The sequence below is a fragment of the Grammomys surdaster genome, unplaced genomic scaffold (assembly GCF_004785775.1).
Source record: "Grammomys surdaster isolate TR1022 unplaced genomic scaffold, NIH_TR_1.0 213, whole genome shotgun sequence".
Classification (NCBI taxonomy): domain Eukaryota; kingdom Metazoa; phylum Chordata; class Mammalia; order Rodentia; family Muridae; genus Grammomys; species Grammomys surdaster.
Window position 1 is genome coordinate 950,556 of NW_021604658.1, and position 27,431 is coordinate 977,986.

The 27,431-nt window shown below is 38.8% G+C and overlaps 1 protein-coding gene and 1 non-coding gene across 2 annotated transcripts in view; one reads left to right on the plus strand and one right to left on the minus strand.

Moving 5' to 3' along the window:
• Acaca (acetyl-CoA carboxylase alpha) overlaps nucleotides 1-27,431 on the plus strand; it is a 266,070-nt gene that overhangs the window by 67,105 nt on the left and 171,534 nt on the right. Inside the window, exons 4-8 of the mRNA XM_028772253.1 lie at nucleotides 15,334-15,466; nucleotides 16,924-17,062; nucleotides 23,665-23,774; nucleotides 24,951-25,032; nucleotides 26,663-26,761. Of these exons, the coding sequence (XP_028628086.1) occupies nucleotides 15,334-15,466; nucleotides 16,924-17,062; nucleotides 23,665-23,774; nucleotides 24,951-25,032; nucleotides 26,663-26,761 (563 nt within the window). The remainder of the gene's footprint in view (nucleotides 1-15,333; nucleotides 15,467-16,923; nucleotides 17,063-23,664; nucleotides 23,775-24,950; nucleotides 25,033-26,662; nucleotides 26,762-27,431) is intronic.
• Nucleotides 11,775-11,881, minus strand: LOC114625227. Its single transcript, XR_003712032.1, has one exon. It is a non-coding gene; the product is annotated as a U6 spliceosomal RNA (small nuclear RNA).

A 27,431-nucleotide genomic window follows, 5' to 3' on the forward strand; every position in this document is an offset into this window, starting at 1 on the left:
CTCTCTCTCTCTCTCTCTCTCTTTCTTTCTTCCTTTCTTTCTAACTTTTGTAAGTGTTTCTGATAAGGTTGGCTTTCTAGAGTGAATGAACAAAGTATTATATTTAACCTGGGGTCAAAAAGAAGCGTTAGCACCAGGGTCTAGAATTAAGACTTTATGTAAACATGTTTTGCTGCTTTATGACTAATTTAGGTTGACCCTTTGGTGAGTACTGGTGATATCTTTCTCCTCAAAGTCATTTGGAAGTGTGTAGGAGTTGTGAACTGCTGAGACCAATCACATTTGGAGGACAGAGATACTAAAAGTTTTGCAGTAGGGCTGCATGTGGTGATAATCATGCCTTTAATCCTAGCACCTAGGAGGCAGAGGCAGAAGCAGGCAGAGCTCTGTGAGTTTGAAGCAAGCCTGATCTACATAGTGAGTTCCAGGACATACAAGGCTATATAGGGGGAACCTGTCTCAATACCACTACCATCACTACTTTTGTAGTGTAGTGTATCATCCCATACAACCAAGGATAAGTCTCAAAATGCTGTAGTCCTCTATTGAGAAAGACTAGCTTCATGCTAAATCTTCGAAGTCACACTACTCTAAGAAATTTGTCTAACTTAATTTTGTGTGAAACATAGTGTTCAGTTGTTGAATTAGGACATTGAGTTTGGCAATGATGCAATAAATGCTATTACAGGAAACTCAGCTGATGATATTCTGAGGCAGTGTGTAGGTGCCAAGCCATTCCCAAGGCCCATGGCTGTCAGGCAGAGGCTGTGTGGCCAGTGGCATGATGGCCTGAGAATGTCTTGGATGCCTCATTGTTGCCACAGCTCTCATGTTGGTTGTTTGTGGGCAGGAGTGTGATCAGCAGCCTGGGCAGAGGCCAGTTTCCACTGACTTCTTAGCTAGTGTTCCAAATAGAACAAGGTTTCTTCCTCGATCTACTTTATCTGTGGATATGGCAGTGTTTTGGGGAGTAATTTAATTCTTTCTTTGATGGGAAGACTTCAGTGATATAGCTAATTAAATTGAATATGATCATTGGCAATCCATAACTTTCCTTGAACTCATTTCCTCTCAGAAAAATGAAGATGATGATTCAGGCACTGCTGGTTGAGTTTACTAGCAACTTGTAGAATGAATAGCCTGATCTTTTACCCTTGATAGAGGTTAAGGAGACAGGCCCATTCTTCACGAGTGTTAACTAGAGGTCTCTGAAACAAAGTGGAATAATAGCAGTGAGCTTCATTTCAGGTGCTAAGTAAAGACTTTACAGTCTAATGGATGAGCTTGAATAGAAAACAGACTTTTTTTTTTTTTTTTTTTTTGTTTTTCGAGACAGGGTTTCTCTGTGTAGCCCTGGCTGTCCTGGAACTCACTCTGTAGACCAGGCTGGCCTCGAACTCAGAAATCCGCCTGCCTCTGCCTCCCAAGTGCTGGGATTAAAGGCGTGCGCCACCACTGCTCAGCAAAAACAGACTTTTCTAGGGATGGAGAAGACATGCATCATGCTTTTCTAGAGTCTCCAAAAGCTTTATCATCCAAGTATTTGAAAACAAGAGCTTAAAAAATAGAACTTGATGAGATTAGGCAAGTTTCATTGAAGATCTGTTTAGACTTTTTATTGTTAGATAAGATCAACCTGGACTTATCAGCTATAGTTAGGTTGATACATCTCTGAAAGCCATTAATTAATTGAATAGAATTAACCAATTAAGAAGAAAGACTGTTTAAAGATTAAATGTGTACATCTTAATTTTGGTAACTAGTATGCCATTTGCTGGCATCTAATAGAGTTGTCTTATTTGTTTTAGTTTTGGTAGTTTCTCTGCCACATTTTTTTTAAAAAAGATTTATTTATTTATTTATTTATTTATTTTATGTATATGAGTACACTGTAGCTGTCTTCAGACACACTAGAAGAGGGCATAGGATCCCATTACAGATGGTTGGTAGCCACCATGTGGTTGCTGGAAATTAAACTCAAGACCTCTGGAAGAGCAGTCAGTGCTCTTAACCACTGAGCCATTTCTCTAGCCCTCTCTGATGCCACATAAGGTCACATTGTTCTGTACTTAAAACGAACCACATGATGTCAGCCCATGCTATCAAACAAGACTGTAAACAGTTTTTCCAGCTAGTATACCGAATTTCTGAGTAAAGTCCAATTATAAGCAAGGTATTCCCCACATTTTGGTCTTTAACCTCCTAGGGTACTGAGAGTCTTAAACCTCCTCCATGTTTATATTTGAAACTTCATCTCAATTTTGTATTCAACACCTTAAAATAATGTGGTTAAAATACTGAATGGTCAGGTTAAGGACTTTATACACCACATCTGGCCCTGCTTAAATTTGTTAATGATATTACCACCCCACTCCTGTACTCTACTTTTTGTGATAGTGACCAAGGACTTGTTTGAGAAGTTAATAATTCATGAAGTATGTATATGGTTGCTAGTGATTATTTGGTGCAAGGAAAAAGAAAGGGAGACACCATTTTATGTTCTGTAGCTGAGCAGTGGCAGACACCATCTTGGTATTTCCTTAGCACTAATAATGTAGTCAGTTTCACAGTCATGATGAAGATGAAGATTTTTGTTAAACTCTATGAAGAATAGTACTATTTTTTTAAAAAAAGATTTATTTAGTTTACTTATATCAGTATACTGTAGGTGTCTTCAGACACTCAAGAAGAGGGTATCAGGTCCCGTTACAGATAGTTGTGAGCCACATGTGGTTGCTGGGAATTGAACTCAGGTCCTCTAGAATAACAGTTAGTGCTCTTAATCACTGAGCCATCTTTCTAGCCCCAAAAGAACTTTTTGGTTTTTTCGAGACAGGGTTTCTCTGTGTAGCCTTGGCTGTCCTGGAACTCACTCTGTAGACCAGGCTAGCCTCGAACTCTCGAACTCAGAAATCTGCCTGCCTCTGCCTCCCAAAGAACTTTTTAAAGTTATAGCTAAACTATTTTTGTTTGACATAGAAAGAAATAAAAACTCCCTTTTTATTTACTATCACCTTAAACTCCTTGTGTTTAATGACTTCATTAAAGCCTGGTGATAGATATAATATTAAATAATAGCTTTCAGGAATATAAAATGTGCTGCACCCAATATATCTGGTTCAAATGTTTGTTTATACATTTAATTGTGATGTTAAATGTTTATGCTTTTAATAATTTATTATGTAGCCCATGTTGGTCTTGAATTTAAAAAATCTCCTGCCTGAACTCCTAAGTGCTGGAATGATTTTATTATCAAGGAACCCTTATTTGAGATAATTTTCTTGTTTTGGTTTTGAAACAGGGTCTTATGATGAAGCTCAAGCTATTGAAGTTACATTGTAGCCCAGGCTGCCTTTGAATACGTGCTAGGTTTACAGGCTTGTGCCACTGTGCCTAGCTGGATAAAATGTTTTGACCAGAGGACTTTTGTAAGTCTTTTGCATAAAAGTTGGTGGTGTTCTTACCATCAGTTTAGAGTTCTTACACTGAGAACAAGCATTATTAAAATCGCGTGCCTTTTCCCTCATTTGTGTCAAGCTTTAACACAGGGAACTGGCTGTAGTTAGCAGTTCTTCCTTTGCTTATAGTTAGGCCTGTGAAGGTGCTTTATGTTTCTCTTAACATTTCTAATTTGGCTTGCATGAGTTTTCTTCCTTCCCCCAGTAGCTTTCCAGATTTTCTTTCAGTGCTCTTTCCTTAATGTTCTGAGGTTCCCAGTTGCCATGGTGCTGTAGTAGTGAGTAGACAGAGAAGGTCATTATGAGATCTGTGATGTGGTGCCCTTGCTTGGGGCAATAGTCTGCTTTCTCTGTCGCTTACCCTTCCTTCTTTCCATTCTGAAAACAGGAGTTGTCTGTGACCATGTATGTATTTTGGTCTCAGGAGTTTGTTCTATAAAGCTATGCAATTGTTACAAGTAAAGCTCAATTCCACGATCTTCTATTTCTCCTATATTTCATGTTTATTTCCTAACTTCTTTCCATTGGCACAAATACTCAAGTGATGTGTGCATTTACTGCTTTAAATTATTAAAAGTACTATGTTCATTGTAGAAAAGTTAGAACTTTGACAAGTATAGAAAGGAACTAAACTCTAAAATAGTTTCATCCAGTAATAATCACTATTTAATATTTTCTTTAACTTTTTACCACCTAACAGTACATTTTATTAAAAATGATGTCCTAGTAAAAACACAGCTCAGTTTTTTAGTGTAACACTTTCTTGTGTTATTAAAATATTTTAAGACTTTTTTTGTTTTTTGTTTTTTTGTTTTTTTGTTTTTGGAGACAGGGTTTCTCTGTGTAGCCCTGGCTGTCCTGGAACTCACTCTATAGACCAGGCTGGCCTCAAACTCAGAAATCTGCCTGCCTCTGCCTCCCAAGTGCTGAGATTAAAGGGGTGTGCCACCACTGCCCAACAAAATATTTTAAGACTTAATTTTAAAGTCTTCTCACTTTTAAATAATTTTATACTTACAGAAAAGTTTCAAAGATAGCATTTCTATGTATCTTCACTGTTTCCCTTAATGCCACCTAATTTACCTGGCTTTAGTATACTTGTCTAAAATTGCCATATTTAGTAAATTTTATTAGATTAAGGTACTCAGCAAAATTAGAAGATTCTTCAGAGAACATTTAACATGCTCAGTTCCTAGATTCTACCACTAACATTTTTTTCTATATTTGTTTTTTCCATTTGTCTTTCCATTTTTCTGTCCAGCCATTAGATCCTCTAAAATCCTTCAAGTTTTGATACAATATATTTTTATTATTAGTCCAATTTTTCATTGTAATTTGTGTGTGTGTATATGCACATGGGTGTGTTTGGGTGTATTCTTCCATCCATCTATGTATGTCTAGAATCTAGAGAGAGAGATAACACATAACCTGTTATGTCACTCTGCCTTATTACTTTGAGACAGGGTCTCTTCCTGAACCTGACAACCAGCAAGACCCAGTGTCTCCAATGCCTCTACCCCTAGCAATGCAGTTATAGGCATGTCACGGGTACATCTGACTTTTAATTTGTTTTGTTTTTGAGGAAGAGTCTCTGTGTGGCCCTAGCTGTCATAGAACTACCTCTGTAGACCAGGCTAGCTTTAAACTCAGAACTATCTGCCTCTGTCTCCTGAGTGCTGGGTTAAAAGGTGTATACAACTATACCCAATTGTGTTAAACTCTTATACCAACCACAGAGGCTAAAACTAAAATACTAGCATTAAATGTCAAGAAAAATGTAGAGCATAGGAAATTCTCACACCCCTGTTGGGAATATAATTGATAAAAACCACTTTATAGAAAAATATTTGGGCCAGGCAGTGGTGGCACACGCCTTTAATCCCAGCACTTGGGAGGCAGAGGCAGGTGGATTTCTGAGTTCAAGGCCAGTCTGGTCTACAGAGTGAGTTCCAGGACAGCCAGGGCTATACAGAGAAACCCTGTCTTGAAAAACCACAAAAAAAAAAAAAAAAAAAAAAGAAAAAGAAAAAGAAAAAAGAAAAATATTTGGAAGTATCTTTTAAAGCTAAACATACATACATACACACACACACAAACACACACACATACAAAACACACACATTCCTACCTCATATGTTGGCCTTTTATTGCTGTGACGAGATAGTTGAGAAGAGCAGCTTAACGGAAGAAACATTTCCTGGTGGTGGTGGTAGCACATGCCTTTAATCCCAGCACAGATGCAGAGGCAGGTGGATCTGTGAGTTTGAGGGTAGCCTGGTCTGCAGAGTAAGGTCCAGGTCCAAGACAGCCAGGGCTACACAGAGAAACCTTGTCTGGGAGTGCTTCATCCCCCCTATACTCCCCCCCAAAAAATAGAGAAAAAAAAAGTTTCTTGTGACTCACAGCATCAGAGGTTTCAGGTTATTGTCGGTTGATTCTATTATTTAGGCTCCAGGCAAAGGATATCATGGCATGAAATCAAAACAACCCTGAGATTCCACCTCACACCAGTAAGAATGGCTAAGATCAAAAATTCAGGTGATAGTAGATGCTGGCGAGGATGTGGAGAAAGAGGAACACTCCTCCATTGTTGGTGGGATTGTAAGATGGTACAACCACTCTGGAAATCAGTCTGGCAGTTCCTCAGAAAATTGGACATAATAGCATTACCTGAGGACCCAGCTATACCACTCCTGGGCGTATACCCAGAAGATGCTCTAACATATAACAAGGACATATGCTCCACTATGTTCATAGCAGCCTTATTTATAATAGCCAGACGCTGGAAAGAACCCAGATATCCTTCAACAGAGGAATGGATACAGAAAATGTGGGAGTTCCTGGGGGGTGAGGGGATGGGGTTAGGAGATAATACCTGAAATGTAAATAAAATATCTAATATATATATAAAAGAAAGTTGGGCATGGTTGTGCACACCTTTAATCCTAGCACTGGTGAGGCAGGGCCAGGTGGACCTGTGAGTTACAGGCTAGGCCGGCAGGTCCACATAGTGAGCTCCAGGACAGCCAGAGCTGCATAGAGAGATCCTGTCTCAAAAACCAAAACCAAAAAGAGATTAAGATGTGTTGTCTTAATCTCATCTTTACATATCTTCTCTGTCATGTGTATATTTCTGATCTGGAGGACTTTTCTGGAAGGCTATTAGGCTGTTACCATCCAGCATTTTGAGGGGAATTTTTTTTTTTTTTTTGTGACTTAAGAATCAAGTCAGATTGACTCCAGTGAGATATAGCTATCCTGAGAATTTGTCTTAGGAGGCTGTTGTTTTATAGATTGCCTTTCCTCTCACTACAGTGGTGCAGTTTTATAAGTATATGCTTAATCAGTGTCATCAGAAAAATACTGCTGCCAGGCAGTGGTGGCACACCTTTAATCCCAGCACTTGGGAGGCAGAGACAGGTGGATTTCTGAGTTCGAGGCCAGCCTGGTCTACAGAGTGAGTTCCAGGACAGCCAGGGCTATACAGAGAAACCCTGTCTTGGAAAAAAAAAAAAAAAAAAGAAAGAAAGAAAGAAGAAAAATACTGCTGTGTAACATTCCACCATTGATTATTTATATTTCTATGGCAAATTTTTAAAATTTTTAAGTGCTAATATGCATCCCATTAGTCCTTTGACCCTGGATTTTCTTTCCCTGCTTAAAATGAGTTGGGCCCCTTTGTCTAAAACATTGTCTAGGTTCCCTTTCCTTTTAAAGGGTTATCCATGCCTTTCTGTCTCTTTTGTACTACCTCCATGCTTTATGATCGGGTTTTGGTGAATAGTCTTAGAGTTTTAGTGCTTAGACCTGAAATTTTTTCCCTGAAGACCTGAAGTCTTTTTCACTTTTTCAAAGTTCCTTAGGGCATAGTTCCTTCCTGCTTGTCCCCCCTCCCCTTCTTGCTTGCCTTTTTCTTTCTTGGAGAGTACTAATCAGTATTATTTGCTTTGATTGGATCTCAGAAATTACCTACTTTGGCTGTGCTGTCCTCCTCCTTCTGTGTTTCGTGACCCCATCCATTATTTTCTTGTTTTAGTTGTTGTGGTAAGTGTTGCTTTCTTTTACCCAGGGCCCTCCCTGTCAGGTGTTCCTGACAGGGAGGGCACTGGAGCCTTTCTCTGGTGATGTTCAGAACAAAGTGGCTATTGGTGAAACATCTGAGGTAGCTAAAGCAGAGCTGCTGTTTCTAGCTATACAGGAGGTTAGATCCCGTATCCCCACCCTCCCCCTACCACTCCTGAGTGGAAACTAACTCATTTGTGTATGATCCAAGAGTAAGGAGAAAATGCAAGAGAGAGGAGAGGTGGGATGGGAAAACACTGAGGACAAAGTAGACAAAACACTTGTATAGTTTGAGGCCATCTACTGTGACTGAAGCAGCCAAATAAGCAGACAGGGCGATGTACTACCTCTTTCTGTCCTAGGTTTGAAGCACCTGTAGTAGGGTTGGGGTAGTTTATATTTACAAAACTAAAATCTGAAGAAAAATCTCCCATCATTTGCCATTTTGATACAGAGGATTCTATAGATAAAAAAGGAGATATTACATACTTCAAAAGTAAGTTTTAGGTGATTTAATTGGGCAGCATATATCCTGAAAACTACTACTAGCCCTACCTTGAATTTATAGGGAAATTGATTAGATAATTTTTCTTTAATCAATAAGAAAATAAAGACTTTTGGTTTTTTTTACATTGTTAAAGATTTATTTTTTATATGTGTATGAGTGTTTTCCCTGTGTATAAGGATGCGCATCATGTGCATGCCTGGTGCCTGTTGGGGTCAGAAGACTGTATCAGATCTCCTGGAACTGGAGTTACAGATGGTTGTAGGTGCTGGGAACTGAACCCATGTTCTCTGCAAGAGCATCTAAGGCTCTTAACTACTGAACCCTTTGCAGCCTCTGATCTTGTTCTGTAAGAAATAAATAGAAACTGGCATACTTATTCCTGAATATCTAAGCCCTTATTTTTCATGCAGAATTTGAATAAGAGGTACATGAAATGATGTGTTAGTATAACCATGTTAAGAAGCACTGGTCCTGTTTGGTCCTTGTAGTACTACTAGTCCATGGAGGGAGCTTAGTCAGTGCCTAGTTACTCACTGGATTAAGCTGGCATTTCAAAAATTAAGTGTTTTCAACTATTGTAAAGGAGGAAAGCTCTTTGCAGTGTGTAGCATCTTGTTGAAAATAGTTTTGCTGAAAAATGTTTTAGGGTATGTTTCTAGCCCAGAAAAGGGACCTGATCAAGTTTCCTTGCCGTGTAGCCAGACTGCAGTTGTTGAGGATGCCAAACTCTTAGGTTTTTCTAAACTGAAGAGGATATGTAGAGAGCTTTATGCTTCAGGCATCTTACAGGCCTGCCTATGTCTTCTATGAGCAAATTGACATAAAAGACTTGGTGGGTGGTCTGTGCAGATGACTCAATGAGAAAGCTTGGCAACCTGAATTTGATCCCACATAAGGAAGGGTTGAAGAAGAGAACCAGCTCCAAAATTGTCCTCTGACCTCTGCATAGGCATGATGGCACATAGAGTCACAACACATCATCTACACACACTCAAACAAACATACACATAAACACATACAGACATGCATGCACACATACACCCCCCCACACACACTTGCACAAACACATGCATACACACACATACTTACTTTAAAAATATATGTTAAGCCGGGCATTGGTGGCGCATGCCTTTAATCCCAGCACTTGGGAGGCAGAGACAGGCGGATTTTTGAGTTCAAGGCCAGCCTGGTCTACAGAGTGAGTTCCAGGACAGCCCGGGCAACACAGAGAAACCCTGTCTCCAAAAACCAAAACCAAAAAAAAATATATATGTGTGTGTGTGTGTGTGTGTGTGTTTGTATGTATGTATGTATGTTAAAAAAAGACCTAACTGATTTACTTGATAGCAGTCACTAAAGGTCCCTCCATTATCTTTTTTGTTTAGTACTTTGTTTTGTGATCCAGTTTCTATTTTGAACAAAATTGCCTGAAAAGTAGCCAGAATTATGAAAAAACAGTAAATTTAGAATCACCAAGTTTTCAAAATTGTCATTTGAACAGTCATTTGTTTTCTTTCATGCTTTTGAAGGAAAACTAAACAAAACCAAGAATCAAAGAAGTAAAAAGTAATTGAGTTCATATATAAATCCTATATGTAATATCAAAATGTTTTAATTTTATATGTATAATTATATCAAATACATATAAAAATACTTTGTATTTATATATGTAAAAAACATATACTTACATAATAAAACATATGTGTATTAGTATATACATTCATTGCCCCTGAATTTTTGCTTTGTTCCCAATTCATATATTGAAATCTAACCACTGGAGTGTTGGATGGCAGGGTCTTTGGGTGTGTATGATGTGCTTAGTGCTCTAACAAAACACGATCTAGTGGGCATAATGACGTATGCTCTAAATTCTTGTAAAGTATCTATATTTTAATTCAGTTTATTTCAAGGTCTCTTTGTACATGTGTATGGACTAAGGCAAAGGGAGTATCTCGTATGTTAATGATAATTGTCATAATAGGAGGTTGCCTATCATGTCTGTAATTGTGATTTCTCCAGAAGGTCAGATAAAGAACTTAGCTTCTATTTTCTTAGGGCTTTAGTGTGAGTACCCGACTTGTAGCTCACTCATTTTGTCTGGTTCACAAGAGCCAGAACAATAGCTTTCATAATTTTTAACACTATACACAAACACAACAGCTAATCTGCTCCCTTTTAAATTCTGAAGTAGCCACCATTCTTAGAGCAATTTATCCTTTAGTTTTAACTGTCATCTTGAGGATTCTTCTATGTCACTCTGTCACTTGCTTTTTTTTGTTTGTGTTTTGCCTAGATTCTTACTCTCTAATAGCTTTCTGGAAAGGTAGGTGAGGGAGCTGCTTTCCATTCACGCTCCATCTGTTTGTTTTCACCTGGCACCTTACTTTTGCTGTCCTCCATGCCTGAGTGCACTACTGTTTCTCTTGTGTTCTTTGTTCATTGCTTACCCTGTCTTGGGCCTCTGTGGTTCTACCCCTTCAGAGTGAAAACTCCAGTAACATTTAATTGCTTGGCTGGAGAAGAGATAATTATTGAGCCATAGGAAAAAATGGAAGGATCCAAATGTGAGAACATTTTCTTGCTGTTCTCATATAGCTCCCTAGTCAGTTCTGCTTTCAGCTGTGTCCTGCCTCTATTTGCCTCTCCAAAGTTGTACTTGTTAAATTTAAATTGTAGTCACAAAGCAGGGTCATATCAGTTTACATGGTATATGCAGTTAGGGACTTCACATTCATTGTCTCTTTCTTTAAAATCACCTACTTAGCTATTGGGAAGATATTAACATTTCTTACTTATTTTTATTTTATATGCATGTGTGTGTACTTGTGAGTATGTATACTTTTGCATGCAGATGTCCATGGAGGCCAGAAGAGGGCATTGGAACTGGAGTCATAGACAGTTGTGATCCACTGTGTGGGTGCTGGGAACGGAGCCTAGGTACTCTGGAAGCACAGCAAAGTGCTTTTAATCATCGAGCTATCTCACTAGCCTGAGGGTGTTTTTTTAATTATTATTATCATCTTGTTTTGTTTTTTGAAATTGGGATTTTTGAGATACAATTTACCTATAGTAAAATTTACCCTTTAAAAATTAGAGTACTTGTAGTCTCGATACATGATATATGTACATACTTGTGTAATGATCACCTCAGTCAAGATCAACATACAGAACATCTACATTGTCCTCTCATGCCTTTGAGGCACTCCCCACCTGAGCCCACTGTACAGTTTTCCTAGTTTCAGAGTGTCATTTATGTGGTGTTACTGTGCATTTTTGTGTTGTGTTTCCTTTTAGGCTGATGCTTGTGAAATTCATCATGTTATTGATCAGTATGATGCACTGGTGTCATAGATTTAGAACCTGAAAGAGATGAATGCATAGCCAGTACAATTGCAGACAGATAAGGGAAGGTTTATTTTCAGGGAAGAGCGTGTGTGGCTTTGTTTCCAGATCTTGTTAATGTTACCATAGATGTTTCATGGTATAGTTGGAAAAACACTGAAAGGAGGCCTAAGAAACAAGAGTTCTTCTTTGTGCTTTAAATTTCATTTGAAAACTTGGACAAGTCATTCTATTTGGAGAACTCTTTACCCTCTTTAAAGTTCTAATCCAAGCGCAGGGTAGCTAAGTATATTATTAATAGAAAAGGGTGAAGGTTTTTGTTATGTTTTGCTTTTGTGTTTTGTTTTGTTTTATTTTATTTATTTTTTATTGGATATTTTATTTATTTACATTTCAAATGTTATAAAAATATGGAACGCTTCACGAATTTGCGTGTCATCCTTGTGAAAGGGCCATGCTAATCTTCTCTGTATCATTCCAATTTTAGAATATGTGCTGCTGAAGTGAGCAGTTGTTTTGTTTTTTGATACTTTATTGTATATACTGGAAGAGGTCAGCACTAGGGTCTCATTGCAGGCATTTATTTATTTATTTATTTATTTATTTATTTATTTATTTATTTATATAATTGGTTAGTTTGAAATGTCGTCTCAGAGAGTGCTTTGGCATCTTAGCATACACTGAGAACTGTGGTTGTGGCTGTACCATTAAGTATGGTAAAGTAGCCACTAGTTATTCTCTGAATGTCCCTTGTTGCTATCCTCCTGTGGGTAGTAGTCTGTAAATTAAAAAGGGCAACCTTAAGCTGGGTGGTGGTAGTGCACGCTTTTAATCCCAGCACCCTGGAGGCAGAGGCAGGTGATCTCTGAGTTTGAGGCCAGCTTGGTCTATAGAGGGAGTTCCAGGACAGCCAGAGCTGCACAGAAAAACCCTGTCTTGAAGTAGGGTGGGGGGTTCAGAAGCACCACCTTAGCCAGGCCTTGTGGTGCATATCTGTAATACCAGCAATAGGAAGGTTGAAGCCGGAGGTGTGAGGGGTACATACATATTGCACTCCAGGCTAACCTGAACTACAGAGTAAGGTCTTGTTTCAAACAAAGAAATGAACAACTACCTTAAGTTATTGAAAAGGGTAAGAAAAGAGATTACCCATTGACTTTTATAGATATACTGAGAGACGAATGATTATTTTTCTTTTTTCAAATCTGTAAAACTATATAGATTTTAGAAAAAAACAATATCATAAGATTTTGGTACCATTTTGCCAAAAGATGCAAGTCCAAGGGATGAAGAAAGAAATAGCTTCACAGTTAAAATTGGAACCAAGAATGGAAAATACTACTGTAAAATTTGAAACAACTTTAATCCCAGCACTTGAGAGGCAGAGGCAGGTGGATTTCTGAGTTCGAGGCCAGCCTGGTCTACTGAGTGAGTTCCAGGACAGCCAGGGCTATGTAGAGAAACCCTGTCTCCAAAAACAAAAAAACAAAAAACGAAACAAAACAAAAAAAACCCAAAAATTGAAACAAGGCAACTAAAGAATGAGGCTCTTAATCTTTTTATTTTATTACTTTATTTTGAGACAGTTGTCTCACTGTGAAGCTCTGGCTGGCCTGCAACTTGCTTTGTAGACCAGACTGGCCCTGAACTCATAGAGATCTTTCTGCTTCTGTCTCTTGAGTGCTGGGATTAAAGACTGTAATTCCTACAGCTGACCTTTCATTCTTTTATTTTCATGATGTTTTTCTTTTTCTTCTCCCAAGTCCTGCTATTCCTTACTCTTTCTTTCCTTAGATTACAGGATGTTAGAATGTTAGTGCCTGTTTCTCTCTTACTTCAGATATATGAATTCTGGGATTAAAGGCATATATACTACTGTGCCTGGCAAGAATTATTTGCTCATATAATTATAATTCCTCTTTTGTGATGTGCTAAGCTACATGTTGCCCACTATTTATCTTAAAAAATAATTTAGTTTAAAATTTATTTATTATTGTGTGTGTGTATTGGATATGCATGTCACAATGCACAGTGTAGGTCAGAGGAAAACTTCCTGATTCTCATCTTCTGTCTTATGTGAGTCCGGTACATTAAACTCAGGCTTGCAGGGCAAGCACCTATACCCACTGAGCCATCTTGCTGGGTTAAAAGTAATCTGGAGTTGGGCACAGTGGTGCATTCCTTTAATCCTAGCACTTAGGAGGCAGAGGCAGGTGGATCTTCATGAGTTCCAGGCCAGCCTGATCTACTGAGCAAGTTCCAGTACAGCCAGGGCACCAAGAAACCTTGTTTCCAAAAAAAAAAAAAAATCTTGCTGGGTGGCGCACCCACCAAAAAATCAGTGGTGGCACACCCCTTTAATCCCAGCACTTGGGAGGCAGAGGCAGGTGGATTTTTGAGTTTGAGGCCAGCCTGGTCTACAGAGTGAGTTCCAGGACAGCCAGGGCTATACAGAGAAACCCTGTCTACAAAAACCAAACCAAACCAAACCAAACCAAACCAAACCAAACCAAAACAAAACAAAACAAAACAAAACAAAACATCAAAAAAGTCTAAAGGAGTTTAAAAACCTGCCCACATGAAGCAAAGATAGGCCCTAGGCCTTCTGTAAGCTATGTCTAGCTATGTGGCCTCATCTGTTCAACCCTTCTCCCGCCATCCTCTCCCTACATAACTACTCTGCTTAGTTGGATGTTCATTAGATTTTCTTCTTTTTCTTTAAAAAAAAGATTTAAAAATGTATATGGGGGGTGTTTTGACTGCATGTGTCCACACACTACATACGTGCCTTGTGCACTCAGAGGCCAGAAGATGATGTTGGCTCCCCAAGGACTAGCATTATGGGCGGTTCTGAGCTGACACTTGGGAATCCAGCCTGGGGCCTCTGGAAGAGTATCCAGTGCCCTTAACCAATGAGCCATTTTTCATTCTTTCTTTCTTTTTTTTTTTTTTTTCTTTTTTGTTTTTTTTCGAGACAGGGTTTCTCTGTGTAGCCCTGGCTGTCCTGGAACTCACTCTGTAGACCAGGCTAGCCTCGAACTCTCGAACTCAGAAATCCGCCTGCCTCTGCCTCCCAAGTGCTGGGATTAAAGGCGTGCGCCACCACCGCCTAGCCTCCAATGAGCCATTTTTCCAGCCACCTAAACATTTACTTTTAATTCTGTCTGTCTGTCTGTCTGTCTATGTACATGTGAGTGCAGGTACTCACAGGGTTCAGAAGAGAATGGATAGCCAATCCCCTGGATCTAGAGATTCAGGCAGTTGTGAGCTGCCTGACATGGGTATTTCAAACTGAACTGTGGTCTTCTTCAAGAGCAATATGTACTCTTAACCACTGAGCCATTTCTGTGGTTCCGTTTTTCTTTTTTTAATAGAGTATCCTTCACCCTGTGTTAGTGATTGAACCCAGGGCCTTGTGCTTGCTAAACAAGTGTTCTTTTTACAATTGAACGAAATCTCTAGCATCTCCATCTCCTTCTTAGGTTTATTTACTTTATGTATATGAGTGTTTTGAATGAGTGTATATCTGTGCAAAACATGTGTGCCTGGTGTATACCGAGGTAAGTAGAGGTATTCAGACCCCTGGAACTGGATTAACTACCATGCCGGCAGGTACTGGGAGGTAAATTCATGTCCTCTTTTGGAGCGGCAAGTATTCCTAACCACTTAGTCACCTCTGTAACCCCTTGGTTTCATGTTCTTGAGACAAGAATTTCACTCTTTAGCCCATATTGGCCTGGAACTCTAGGCAGTCCTGCCAAAGCCTCACAGTGTGGGATTACAGGCCTGACCCATCACGCCCACTAAGGATTGTCTCCTTTCCTGTGAAGATGTAGCAGCATGTGGACTCCGCAAGGGTCCTGGGGCCGTGTTCTTATAATATGGTTGTGAAAGGAGGGTTTTCAGAAGATACGGTGTTGTGAAGAAATTCTATATAAAGTTTCTTTTGGCTTCTCTATATAGATCCAGCATGTCTGGCTTACACCTAGTAAAACAAGGCCGAGACAGAAAGAAAATAGACTCACAACGGGATTTCACTGTGGCTTCTCCAGCAGAATTTGTTACTCGTTTTGGGGGAAATAAAGTGATTGAGAAGGTAAGTTAAACTTACTAAACTATTCTGCTTCAAGTATGTGAGATTTTATGCTTAGATCTATTGCTTCTGTTTGTTTAAACTGGTATTAGGTTTTTAGGGACTTTGCCTTTTCATGCAGGGCTGTCCTTTCTGTCTCCCTAGCATGCTACTAATATTTAAAACCACAGCTTGCTGATATATTCACACACACACACACACGTAATATACATATATGTTAATGGTGGTAATTTGGTCATAGTTGATAAGGAATTGAAACTCTGCTTCTAATGTTCTTTTTGAAAGATCTTGTGGGTTTTTGTGTTTTGTTTTGTGGGTGGATGTGTGTGTGTGTGTGTGTGTGTGTGTGTGTGTGTGTGAGAGAGAGAGACAGAGACAGAGAGAGACAGAGAGACACAGAGAGAAGTTTTCTCTGTGTGTCCCTGGCCGTCCTTGAACTCACTCTATAGACTGGGCTAGCCTCAAACTCAAGAGATCCACCTACCTCTGCCTCCCATTTTAATCTGCTGGGATTAAATTTGTGCCACTATCACCACCACTAGATCTTGTGGTTTTACAGGCAGAGCTTCTTTAACCTGGCAGGGAGGATTTAAGGAATAATTGGTTACCTTGTATTGTATAGTGCCAGTGGGAAGAAGATAAATGTAGTAGCCCTGGATTTAAAGAAGCAGAGCGAGTTTCAGAAGAGAAGCTGACAGACTTAGGGTTTACTGGCTCCTGCCAGGTATTTGAGATGTTTAGAGAAAATATGCCACATAGACATCAGGTAGTTTTTAGCACTTGGGAGGTAGGCATAGGGAGATCTAGGGTTTGTGGCTTATGTAATGAAATTCTGTGTTGTTATTTCCCCCTGTCACTCCCCCCAAAAAAGCAGTTCTATGCAGTATTTTATATTTTGTCAATAAAGGTAGATTATGTACCTATTAGCTTGTGAAATATTCAGGGATACTATTGCAAGATATGCATAAGGAAGTGCAAGGCTTATTTACAGAACATTTTCAGGATTATTTGATTTTTAGATTTTTCTCATGACCATGAAGCTGAGCAGTTTCTTTCACTCTAAAGTACTCTCGGTTCAGTATTTTGGAAAACAGCAATTGATGCCAAGATCTCTTATTACAATAGAGAATTGTGTTTAACACCACACAGTGTAACCTTCCCCTATTTTTTATTAGATATACATTATGTTTCTTAGTAATAGTTGTGATTGAATAATTTACAAACAATGTGAGTTTATGATTTAATTTTTTTAGGAAATGAGATTTGGAAGGAATTAGTTCTAGCTAGCACATGTTGAAATTGCTTGATCGTGTTGTAGGAGTTGTTTCTCAGCAACTCGGACTAGCAACAGTTCTTGTTTGAACAAAGGGACATATGTAAAAATGTATCCTTGTTTTTCTATCTTTGCCTTTCTTGGCTACCTTTTCTTCCATTTCCCATTTCATATCCCTACCTCCCAGGTTCTTATCGCCAACAATGGTATTGCAGCAGTGAAATGCATGCGATCTATCCGTCGGTGGTCTTATGAAATGTTTCGAAATGAACGTGCTATCCGATTTGTTGTCATGGTTACACCTGAAGATCTTAAAGCCAATGCAGGTGAGATCCTGGCTTTATGTCACGTTAGGTATAAAACATTGAGTAGAGCTGTCTGTCAGTAGGAGAATATTACCCTAGGGCCCAAGCCCAAGACTGCCAGTGAAATCCTATGCAAAGATTTCTCTTTTAAAAAGACATCAGTAGCCGGGCGGTGGTGGCGCACGCCTTTGATCCCAGCACTTGGGAGGCAGAGGCAGGAGGATTTAAAATGTATCAATAATAGATACACAAAAGTGATTATACTATAGCTAACTAAACAAGTCCTTGTGTTCTGAGGTCATGAGGTAGAAATTTAGCACAAGTATTTGAGCTGTGAGGTGAATGACTTTTCCAGTGTTAAGTATTTGTTATGGTCAAATACTTTATTGTTTTTAACGGAAAATGTTTGGAAGTAAATGGTTTTTTCCTTATGATTTATGGAATTAGAGAATATTGTAGAATAAAGATTCCCATTTATTTTCTCCTACCACTAAGCAAGAGATGTCTTGGGACCCAAATGGGTTTTCTCTACATTTTTTTGAGATACAGTCTCATCATGTAGCTTTGGCAGGTCTGGAACTTATGCAGACCAGGCTGGTCTGAAACTCATAGGTGTCTGCCTGTCTCTGCCTTCAAACTTCTGGCATTAAAGGCATGTACCATTCCATCTTACCCTCACCCCATTTTGTTTGTTTGTATTTTATGTATATGGATTTTTTGCCTGCATATATGTCTATACTATGTGTGTGCAGGGCCCATGAAGGCTGGAAGAGAGTATCAGATCTTCTGGAAACATTACAGACATTTGTTGGCTTTCTGTGTATGCTAGCAACAGAACCTGGGTCTTCTGCAAAACAAAAACAAAAACAAAACAAAGCAAAACCCAAGTGCTCTTAACCTCTGAAGCATCTCTCCCATCCTTTTTACACACCTTTAATCACTATCTGAAGGCAGAAAGCACACAGATATAAAAGACGATATCCGTTCAGTGCCTATTTTGGTTTGTAAATGTTGTATACATATTGACAATGATATCAAGACAATTCCTAAGAAGTAAAAGTTATTATGTTGATCTTATTTTGAAACAGAGATATCACAAGTTGCTAAAAAGCAGATGTTGATATCTGAAATCATTTAAATATATCCTTTAATATCTCTCTGCACTTCCATTTGTGTACCTATAAATAGAAGTTCATAAAGATAAGATCTTATACTAAATATAAACCACTTTATTTGGTTTCCTTTTTGCTAGTCTGTTTGTACATGGTATACCTATTAGTCATTTACTTAATCATTCCACAATCATGAAGACCCATAGGAATAAGATGTGGTCTTGCTCTAGGAAACAGATGTTCCAATCTAATGAGTTAAGTGCTATGATAGCAACATGTCAGAGGGTTCTGTGAGAACCCAGAAATGAAATATCTAATGCTTAAGAAGATGGTTAAGAAGGCACTTTCATAAAGAACTCATACCTGGCCTAGAATAGGTAAGAGTTATGAGAGTTATGGGAAAACAAAGGGTATACCAGGAATTAAAAACAGCAAACGATGGTGCGATGTAAGCACTTTTCTGGAAATTGTATGTGGAAATTATATATTGTTAAAATGCAAGCTATAATGTAGCATTTCCCAGGAGAGCCTTGTTTCTCATCCTCACACTTCATGGTTTTATATGAATGTGTCTGTGTTTGTATATATACATATTGGACATTTAAATTGTATATTTTAGAATAGATGAAGCTTATAAAAATAGTGTTAATGAACCTTTCTCATCTACCTATTATCCAGTATCAGCAATAACCATCTCAAGGCCACCTTATGTGTATGGGTGTATGTACCGCATGTATGTCTATACACTATTGTATGCTTAGGAAAGAGTGTTGGATTTCTTGGAAGAGAGCTGCTTGCTATGTAGGTACTAGAAACTGAACCTACATCCTCTGGAAGAGCAACCAGTGCTCTCTAACCTTTAAGCCATCTCTCTAGCCAGTATCTAATTTCTGTATATGACTCTACTCTCTCTCCTTCTCCCTTCTGAGTTATGCTCATATTAGATACCATATATTCTGTGTAAATATGTGTGTATATATATGCATATTTATGATAAAAATTCTATTTAAAAGTTTTATTTGTTTTGTGTATGTGCATATTTCTGCTTGTGTGAGTTTATGTGCACTATGTATATGTAGTAGAGGCCCAAAGAGGGAATCTGATTCCCTGGAACTGGAGTTATATGGTTGTGAACCACCATATGGCTGCAATATGCATTCTTAACCAGTAAGCCAGTTAGCCCCCAGGTATTTGTTTTGTTGTTATTTTTTTAAAGAAAAAGAATAGAGAAAACAACAAATTAGATGGATGATTCTGTGAGTAACTAGGAAGAGCTGTTTGAAGAACAGTTATAAAATATAGATGGAGTTTAATATGTGTGAATTATTGCAGATATGTTAGTACTGCCTTCCAAAGAACAGCTAGAAGACAAAGAGGGCTAAGTGTGACGTCGCATGGAAGCGTGTGAGGGATAGACTCAGGGAGCTAAGTCCATAGACAAAGCTGAGAAATGAGTAAGGAGATAAAAGAAAAAAGGAAAAGACAAATTCAGAGCTGAGGGTGAGTAGCTGAGTGGCAGAGTGAGGCCCTGGCTTTGAGTCTTAATGCTATGAGACAAAAGAGGGCTGGAAAGGCCAGATGTGTCAACAGTCAAACAAGTAAACAAGGCCAGAAAGACTAGAAGCCCATGTAGCAAAGAAGAAGTCACTGGGCCATTGGTAACTTTGGAGAATTATTTCAGTGGGATACCGTAAGAGAGTCTGAAGATTAATATAGGGTATTAAGGAGTTTGGGAAGTGATATGGAGCCACTATGTATTAGTTTTTAGGAATCTTATGAAAGGAGAAAAAGAAAGGGAGTCGCTATAGAGACCTCCAGGGAGGATTTGTTTTTAAACTGTATTTTAAAAGTGAGACAATTTTGTGATTTTTCTGGGTTGGCTTTGCGCTCCTGAGCTCAAGTGATTCTGCTGCCCCAGCCTCTTGTGACTACAGGGGAGCACCGTATTTATCACTCTTGTCAGAATGAAACAACTTCAGGAATGTGTACAGTCCGAGGGGAAGGAGCCTAAGGTATTTAAATCAAGGAGAGACCTTAAGTACATTCTTGGCCTTGAGGAGATGGAGGAGGCAGCCATCAGGAGGAGGCAGGCATCAGGAGCACAGTCGGACAAAATTACATGTATCTTCTGACTTGGTATTTATTCTGAGGGGAAAAAAAATTCAGTGATGTCCTAGAATAAGTATCAGGAAGGCTGGTGGTTGGACCAAGATTACTTTTGACTCCTTGTTACATGGACATCCCAAATAGCTGGCTGCTTCCTGTGATGGATTGTTACTGTGAAGGAGCACCTCATGCTCTGTGTTGGTGCCTTCTGGAAAGAAGCAAGTCAGGTAGAAATAGAGTGGTGCAAATTACGGGTGAGTTTACATTTAACTCAAGTTGTCTAATAGTTTTATTCAGTATAATTTATTTAACATAATAGTCACCTTTCAAAAGTATACAGTTCTGTGACTTTTGTAAATTTATATAACAGCATAATTATTTTTCAGTTTAAAACATTTTTTTTTAAAGGTTTTTATTCATTTATTACGTACACTGTAGCTATCTTCAAATACCCCGTAAGAGGGCATCAGATCTCATTGTGGGTGGTTGTGAGCCACCATGTGGTTGCTGGGATTTGAACTCATGACCTCTGGAAGAGCAGTCAGTGCTCTTAACCACTGAGCCATTTCACCAGCCCAGTTTAAAACATTTTTAAAAATTTAAAAATTGTAAAAAAGAAATTTTAGATAGAATTGGTTATTAACATGAAGAGTGGGTTTCATCCTCTAAAATTGTAGAGGAACAGGCAAAATTGACAGGATGTTGATAGTTTTATAATTTAAAGTGTGTGTGTGTGTGTGTGTGTGTGTGTGTGTGTGTGTGTGTTCTGTGGGAACCATGTAGGTTCTAGGGATGAAACTTAGGTTGTCATGCTTCAAGGCAAGTGTACTTATCCACCAAGCCATGTTACCAGTTCCTCATTTCATAACATTATCTTGTGATTTCTAGAAAAGCTGGAAAGGTGGATGATTCATGAATTAATAGGATGAATTTGAGTATAGTCATCATCAGTGACTGTGCAAGACTGCTTTGTGACCCTCTACTGATGTCAAAATCTACAGATACTCAAGTCCTTATGTAAAATAGTATAGTATCTGTTTGGAGACAGGATGCAGGCCTCTTTGCATTCCCTTCTGTCTAACCCCAAAATGCTAAGAGTATAGGGTGAGCTGCCATACCCAACTCTCCTGCATCTAAATGTATTTAAATCTCTAGTACTTAATACAATGTAAAGTCTATTGTGGTGCTTGTTGTGCTGCTTAGGGAAAAATAATACAGAAAAAAGCCTTGTTCCCTTCCATCCCCATGTGTTTGTGTTAGTCATTGGTTGAGTCTGTGTTTGTGGGCCAGTGAATAAGGCATGCTTGGCAGTTTGAGGAGTGCTTCCTTAATTATTAGAGAATATATTCTAGTGCTACTAATTGTAGTTACAGGACATAGGAATTGATGAAGAAATATAGGTTATAAGATTTAAACGTGAGGTTTTTTTTTCTGCCTTCTAAGGCTTCTCTCTCTTTTAAATTTAAACTCAATACATTTTATTTATTATACATTTGGTTCCTTCATTGCCCATCATGGTCACTCAAGTTCAAGAGTGCCTTTGTCCACCAGCTCTTCTCTTTCCTTTACTGTTTTCTTTGAGATAGAGACTCATGGATCCAGGCTTCTCGCACTTGTAGTGCAGCTGAGGAGGATTCAGAACTGTTGTTTCTCTACTCTCCAGTGCTGGGATTATAGACATGCACTACCATGCCTAATTTATGTGCTGCTTAGAGCCTAACCCAAGATCTTCATGCATGCTAGGCCAACACTCTGCCAGTTGAGCCACATCTCTCTTCTTCTTCATTGTCCTTAATAAGAATAATTGAAAGTTGATTTGTATAGAACTTTGAAATCTTGTTAGTTGGCATCAATAATATTTTTGAAGTCTCTCTCTCTGTATGTATGTATGTATGTATGTATATATGTATGTATGTATGTGTGTGTGTGTTATGTGTGATATAGGTGACACTAGGGATACTAGAAAAGTTATATAGATTTGACTAAAAAAAAAAAGCTATTTGGAGAGGCTACAGAGATGGCTCAGCTCTTTCAGATAACTGGATGATTCCCAGAACCCACATGGCAGCTAAAACCTGTCTGTAACTCCAGTTCCAGGAGGTCCAGCATTCTCTTGGCCTCTGAGTGCACTGTACACACACATGGTGCATAGATATAAATATAGGAAAGCACCCCATATGCTTACAGCAGTTGCAGCAAAATCTCAAAAAAATTTTATTTTTTTTTCAGCAAAAATGGGAATGTGTTTAAGACAGACAATAATATAAGAAAACACTGGCAGCAATTTCTGCCTCTAATATAAGGGGAAAACACAATTTCATACAAAATGTATGGTGATTATGAATAAGTAGCCTGTAAAAGATGATATAAGGTAAATGTGGTGGAATAGGCTGTGGTCCCAGGCACTCAAGGCTGAGGCAAGAAGCTTGCTTGATCCTAGAACTCAAGGCCAGTCTAGTTAGCATAGGAAATTTCCATCTCAAAAACAAATCATAAAATAAAGTACATTTAAAAGGGAAAAGTAGCTGGGTGGTGGTGCACGCCTTTAATCCTAGCAATTGGGAGGCAAGAGTTGAGGCCAGCCTGGTCTATAGAACTATATACTCTAGGACAGCCAGAGCTGCTCAGAGAAACTCTGTTCTGAAAAATCAGAAAAGAAAGAGAAAAAGAAAAAGAAAAGGAAAAAAGAGAAAGAAATAAAAGGTGTACTAAGCATATGAAAAGAGATTCTGTGTCAGTGGTAACCAAAGAGATGTACTTCGAAACAGTGGCAGATAGTGTCAAAACTGAAGATATAGTACAGATGGAAGTGTCAGCAGTTCAGTGTATGTGTGTGTGCATGTGTGTGTGCCACAACATGTTGTTAAACTGACTGTAGTTTATTGTTCTATAAGGTTACACAGATGCTAGAGCATGAGCTTGTTATCTACAAGATAGACAGTGGGTGATTTTTGATCTGTTTTAAACATTTGAGGCAAGGTCATACTCTGTGGCCTGGATTGGTTGCAAACTTGGCATTTTCTTTCCTCTACTTGCTGAATGCTGGAGTTGCAGTTCTGTGTCACTGTATCTCCCTGAACTTGACTTTGTAAAAATAGTGTTATTACCTCCTGAATGTGTAATCTAATTCTTTTGGAATTACCATGTTCGCTCCTATAGAGAAGAAGCAAAAACTAACTTTAAAGTGAAATGTTTGAAAACTACTGCTTTAGATGGTTCCTCAATATGTGATTTAAAATCAGAACATCCAATGAAAGACATAGAAATTATCCTAGTACTTTTATTTTTAAATTATGCCATTTATTCTGTGGTTATTGAGAATAGTCTCTGTCCTTACCATAGTTTTGTTCTATGATAATACTTTGAAAGAACTGTATGATCTCATTAATTTGTTTGTGTTTTTAGAGTACATTAAGATGGCAGACCACTATGTTCCAGTGCCTGGAGGACCAAACAACAACAATTATGCAAATGTGGAGTTAATTCTTGATATTGCCAAAAGGATACCTGTGCAAGTAAGAGTCTGAGAAACAGATCCCTGTATTTCACACTTAATCAGAAGGGTAGACTTGTGTCCAGAAAAGTTAATGTAAAGTCTGTTTTTGGAATTAAAAAAAATTAATGATTCATTTTTATTTTATGTGCATTGATGTTTTGCCTGCATATGTATGTATGTGAGGGTGTTGGATCCTCAGGAACTGGAGATACTGACGGTTGTGAGCTGTCATGTGGGTGCTGGGAATTGAAGTCAGATCCTCTGTAAGAGCAACTAGTGCTCTTAACCACTGAGCCATCTCCCCAGCCCTAGAAAATTTGTAAATGCCTTTATATGAAATAATTAAAATAGACAAGGAAAGAAGACATGGGAAGGAAGGCATAGTTAAAAATGAACATAATAGAAATAGAATGTTGAGAAAGATTTTTCAGAGAATCTTCTTTTTATTATCTAGTGAGCACAAAGCCATCTCTAGTAAGTACAAGACTATTTCCTACAGAATATCTTAGCTATAATATGGTGATGTTTTAGAAAATTATTTCTTCCTTTCACATTGTGTTGTGAAGTTTAGAGTGAATACCTTAAAGCCCAATAAGGGGAAGAAACCCTCTAAAGAAGTAGTTCTCATCCTTCCTAATGCTTCACCCTTTACTACAGTTCCTCATGTTGTGCTGACCCAACCATAAATTGCTTTGTTGCTACTTCATAACTATAATTTTGCTACTGTTATAAATTGTAATGTAAATGTCTGTGTTTTCTAATGGTCTTATGTAACCTCTGTGAAAGTGTTGCTCTACCTCCAAAGAGGTTGAGACCCACAGATTGAGAACTACTGCTAGATTCTTGTGACCTTTTCACCACTAGACAGGAAGTTGGGTGGCCAGACTGTGAAGGGTTTCTTTATAAAGCTCTAGAGAGCCTAGCCTGAAGGGCTGTGAATTATATTTCCTAAGGAGCAAGACTTGTGCTTCTTTCTGATTCTGCTTGGTCTTGCTCTCTTGAGGGCTTTTCCTGCAATCATCTGGTTATTGTTATTGCTGATTTGCCAGCTGTCAGGCACAGCAGTTGAATTAACCACAGGGCTGCTGCAGAACTCTTGTACCACATCTAGGAGGGCAGGCCTGGATGCAGTAAGGCAGTTTGTAGCTTCTTGGCATCACTTTTAAGGATGATCCACATTGTTACTCTGTTGTAGGCGGTGTGGGCTGGCTGGGGTCATGCCTCTGAGAACCCGAAGCTCCCGGAGCTGCTCTTAAAAAATGGCATTGCTTTCATGGGTAAGTTATGAGCTACTGTTCCTGCCGTTCTTGTGTCAGTTTGTCCATACTCTACTCTATATATAGTCTTACTTTCCTTTGTTTTTAAAACAGTAAGCAGCTCTTAGAATAACCTTCACTTTTTAAAAACTCTTTAATTAATATAGTTTTTTTTTAATTACTTTAATTTTTTTACAGTCTAGTTGTTACCCACCTCCTAGTCTGCCCTCCCACAGTTCCTCATCCCATTCCTCTGACTCCCTGTCTCCGAGAGGATGTTCCCCCACCCCCTCCAGGCTTCTCCACTCTCTGAGGCCTTAAGTCTCTCCAGGGCCCTGAGGCCTTAAGTCTCTCCAGGGTTAGGTGTGTCTTCTCTAGAGGCCAGACCAGGCAGTCTGTTGTATCTGTGTCAGGGGCCTCATATCAGCTGATGTTTGCTGCCTGGTTGGTGGCTCAGTGTCTGAGAGATCTCAGGGGTCCGGGCTAGTTGATTGCTGGTCTTTCTATGAGGTCACCCTCCTCCTCCTCTTCTTCCAGCCTTTCCCTAATTCAACCACAGGGGTCCCTAACTTCAGTCCATTTTTTGGGTGTGTCTGCCTCTGTCTCAGTCAGCTGCTTGTTGAGCCTCTACCTGAAGACCCAACTATACCACTCTTGGGCCTGTACCTAAAAGATGCCCCACCATACCATAGGATCATGTGCTCTACTATGTTCATAATTTGGTTTCTTAAGACAGAATTTCTCAGTATAACCCTGGCTGTTCTGGAACTTTAGACCAGGCTAGCCTTAAACTCAGAGATTTGCCTGCCTCTGCCTCCTAAGTCATATACCACCAATGCCTGGCATCCCTTCATTTAAGTTGTTTATGTTTTTTTTTTTAACTTTATCTTGATGGTGTTTTCTGTTACTGAGTACTTTAGTCTGAGATATGAAAAAAGACTGGTTTTTGAAACACTGACTTTTTAAAAACTTTTCCATTAACATTAAGATAACATGTAGAAGAAGGACCCGGCTTTGATAGTAAATGTAACTAACTCTGCCTCCTTATATTTGGTACTTATATTGGCCTTATATATGAATCAGTCCCTTTGCATTTATATGTATTTATATTTATTTATATATTATATATACTTGCATATATTAAATTATATATTCTATCCTTTTCAGCTTTTCTCTTTTTTTCATGGCAAAAGGAAAAATGGTGGTTACATGGCTCCAGTTGTTTCTGTGTCAGGGCCCCTCCACAATCCTGATGATGCTTTGTAAGGATTATTAAAGGGGAAAAAAAATCTCTATGTTAGGTTTCCTGAGACTAAGGAAGGTATATTTCAGATGTAAACCCTAAAATTTTACCAGCTTTACTTTAGGATTTAGCTTTGGAGAAATGACTTTGTTACTTAGTTAATGTGGAACACAGTTCACAGAAATTGTATTTTTCAGAAATTTAAAGATAGAATTTCTATATATTAGGCTTTCCCTGTGTACAACATTGGATTCTAGAAACAATGTAAAAATGCGTCCAAACATAGTGGTCACCATATGTCATAAGTGAGACAAAAGAAATACAAAAATAATTATAAGGCCAATATAAGTACCAAATATAAGGAGGCAGAGATGCTGCTGTTAAGGTTCCTTTCTTATCTTGTTTTAGGCCCTCCAAGCCAGGCCATGTGGGCTTTGGGGGATAAGATTGCGTCTTCTATTGTGGCTCAAACAGCGGGTATCCCAACTCTTCCCTGGAGTGGCAGTGGTAAGACATTATTTGTTTTGTTTGTTAATTTTTATATGTGTCTGATGTCTGTATGTGTGAACACACACACACACACACACACACACACACACACACACACACGGAGGCCAAAGTGTCAAAGGCCTTCCTTCTTTCTTCTCTATTGAGTAAGGATTTCTCTCTTGCTTAACCTAGTATTTTCTGATTCAGCTGTTGTAGCTAGACAGCCTACCCCTACCTTGCCTGTCTCTGCCTCCTGAGTGCTGTGATTATAGGAAGCCACTGTACCTTCCTGGCTTTTGGGTTCTGAAGATCTGAACTCTGAGCCTCATACTTCCATAGCAAGGACTTTATCCACTGAACCATCTCTCTAGCCTCCTCCTTTATATCTTAAGGTATGAGAGGCTAAGTAGAATATGTGGCCTGGGCCTAAGTTGTTTTAGATTGAATTGAGATACTTGGTAAGAAATAGAGTGTCAGCTGGGGGGTGGGGAGTAGGGGGGTGGGATGGGGGTTGTGGTGCACACCTTTGAGCCCAGCATTTAAGAGGCAGGAACAGGCAGATCCTGAGTTGAAGGCCAGCCTGGTCTACAATAGTGAGTTCCATGACAGCCAGGGTTATATAAAGAGACCCTGCCTCAAAGATAGATAGATAGATAGATAGATAGATAGATAGATAGATAGATAGATA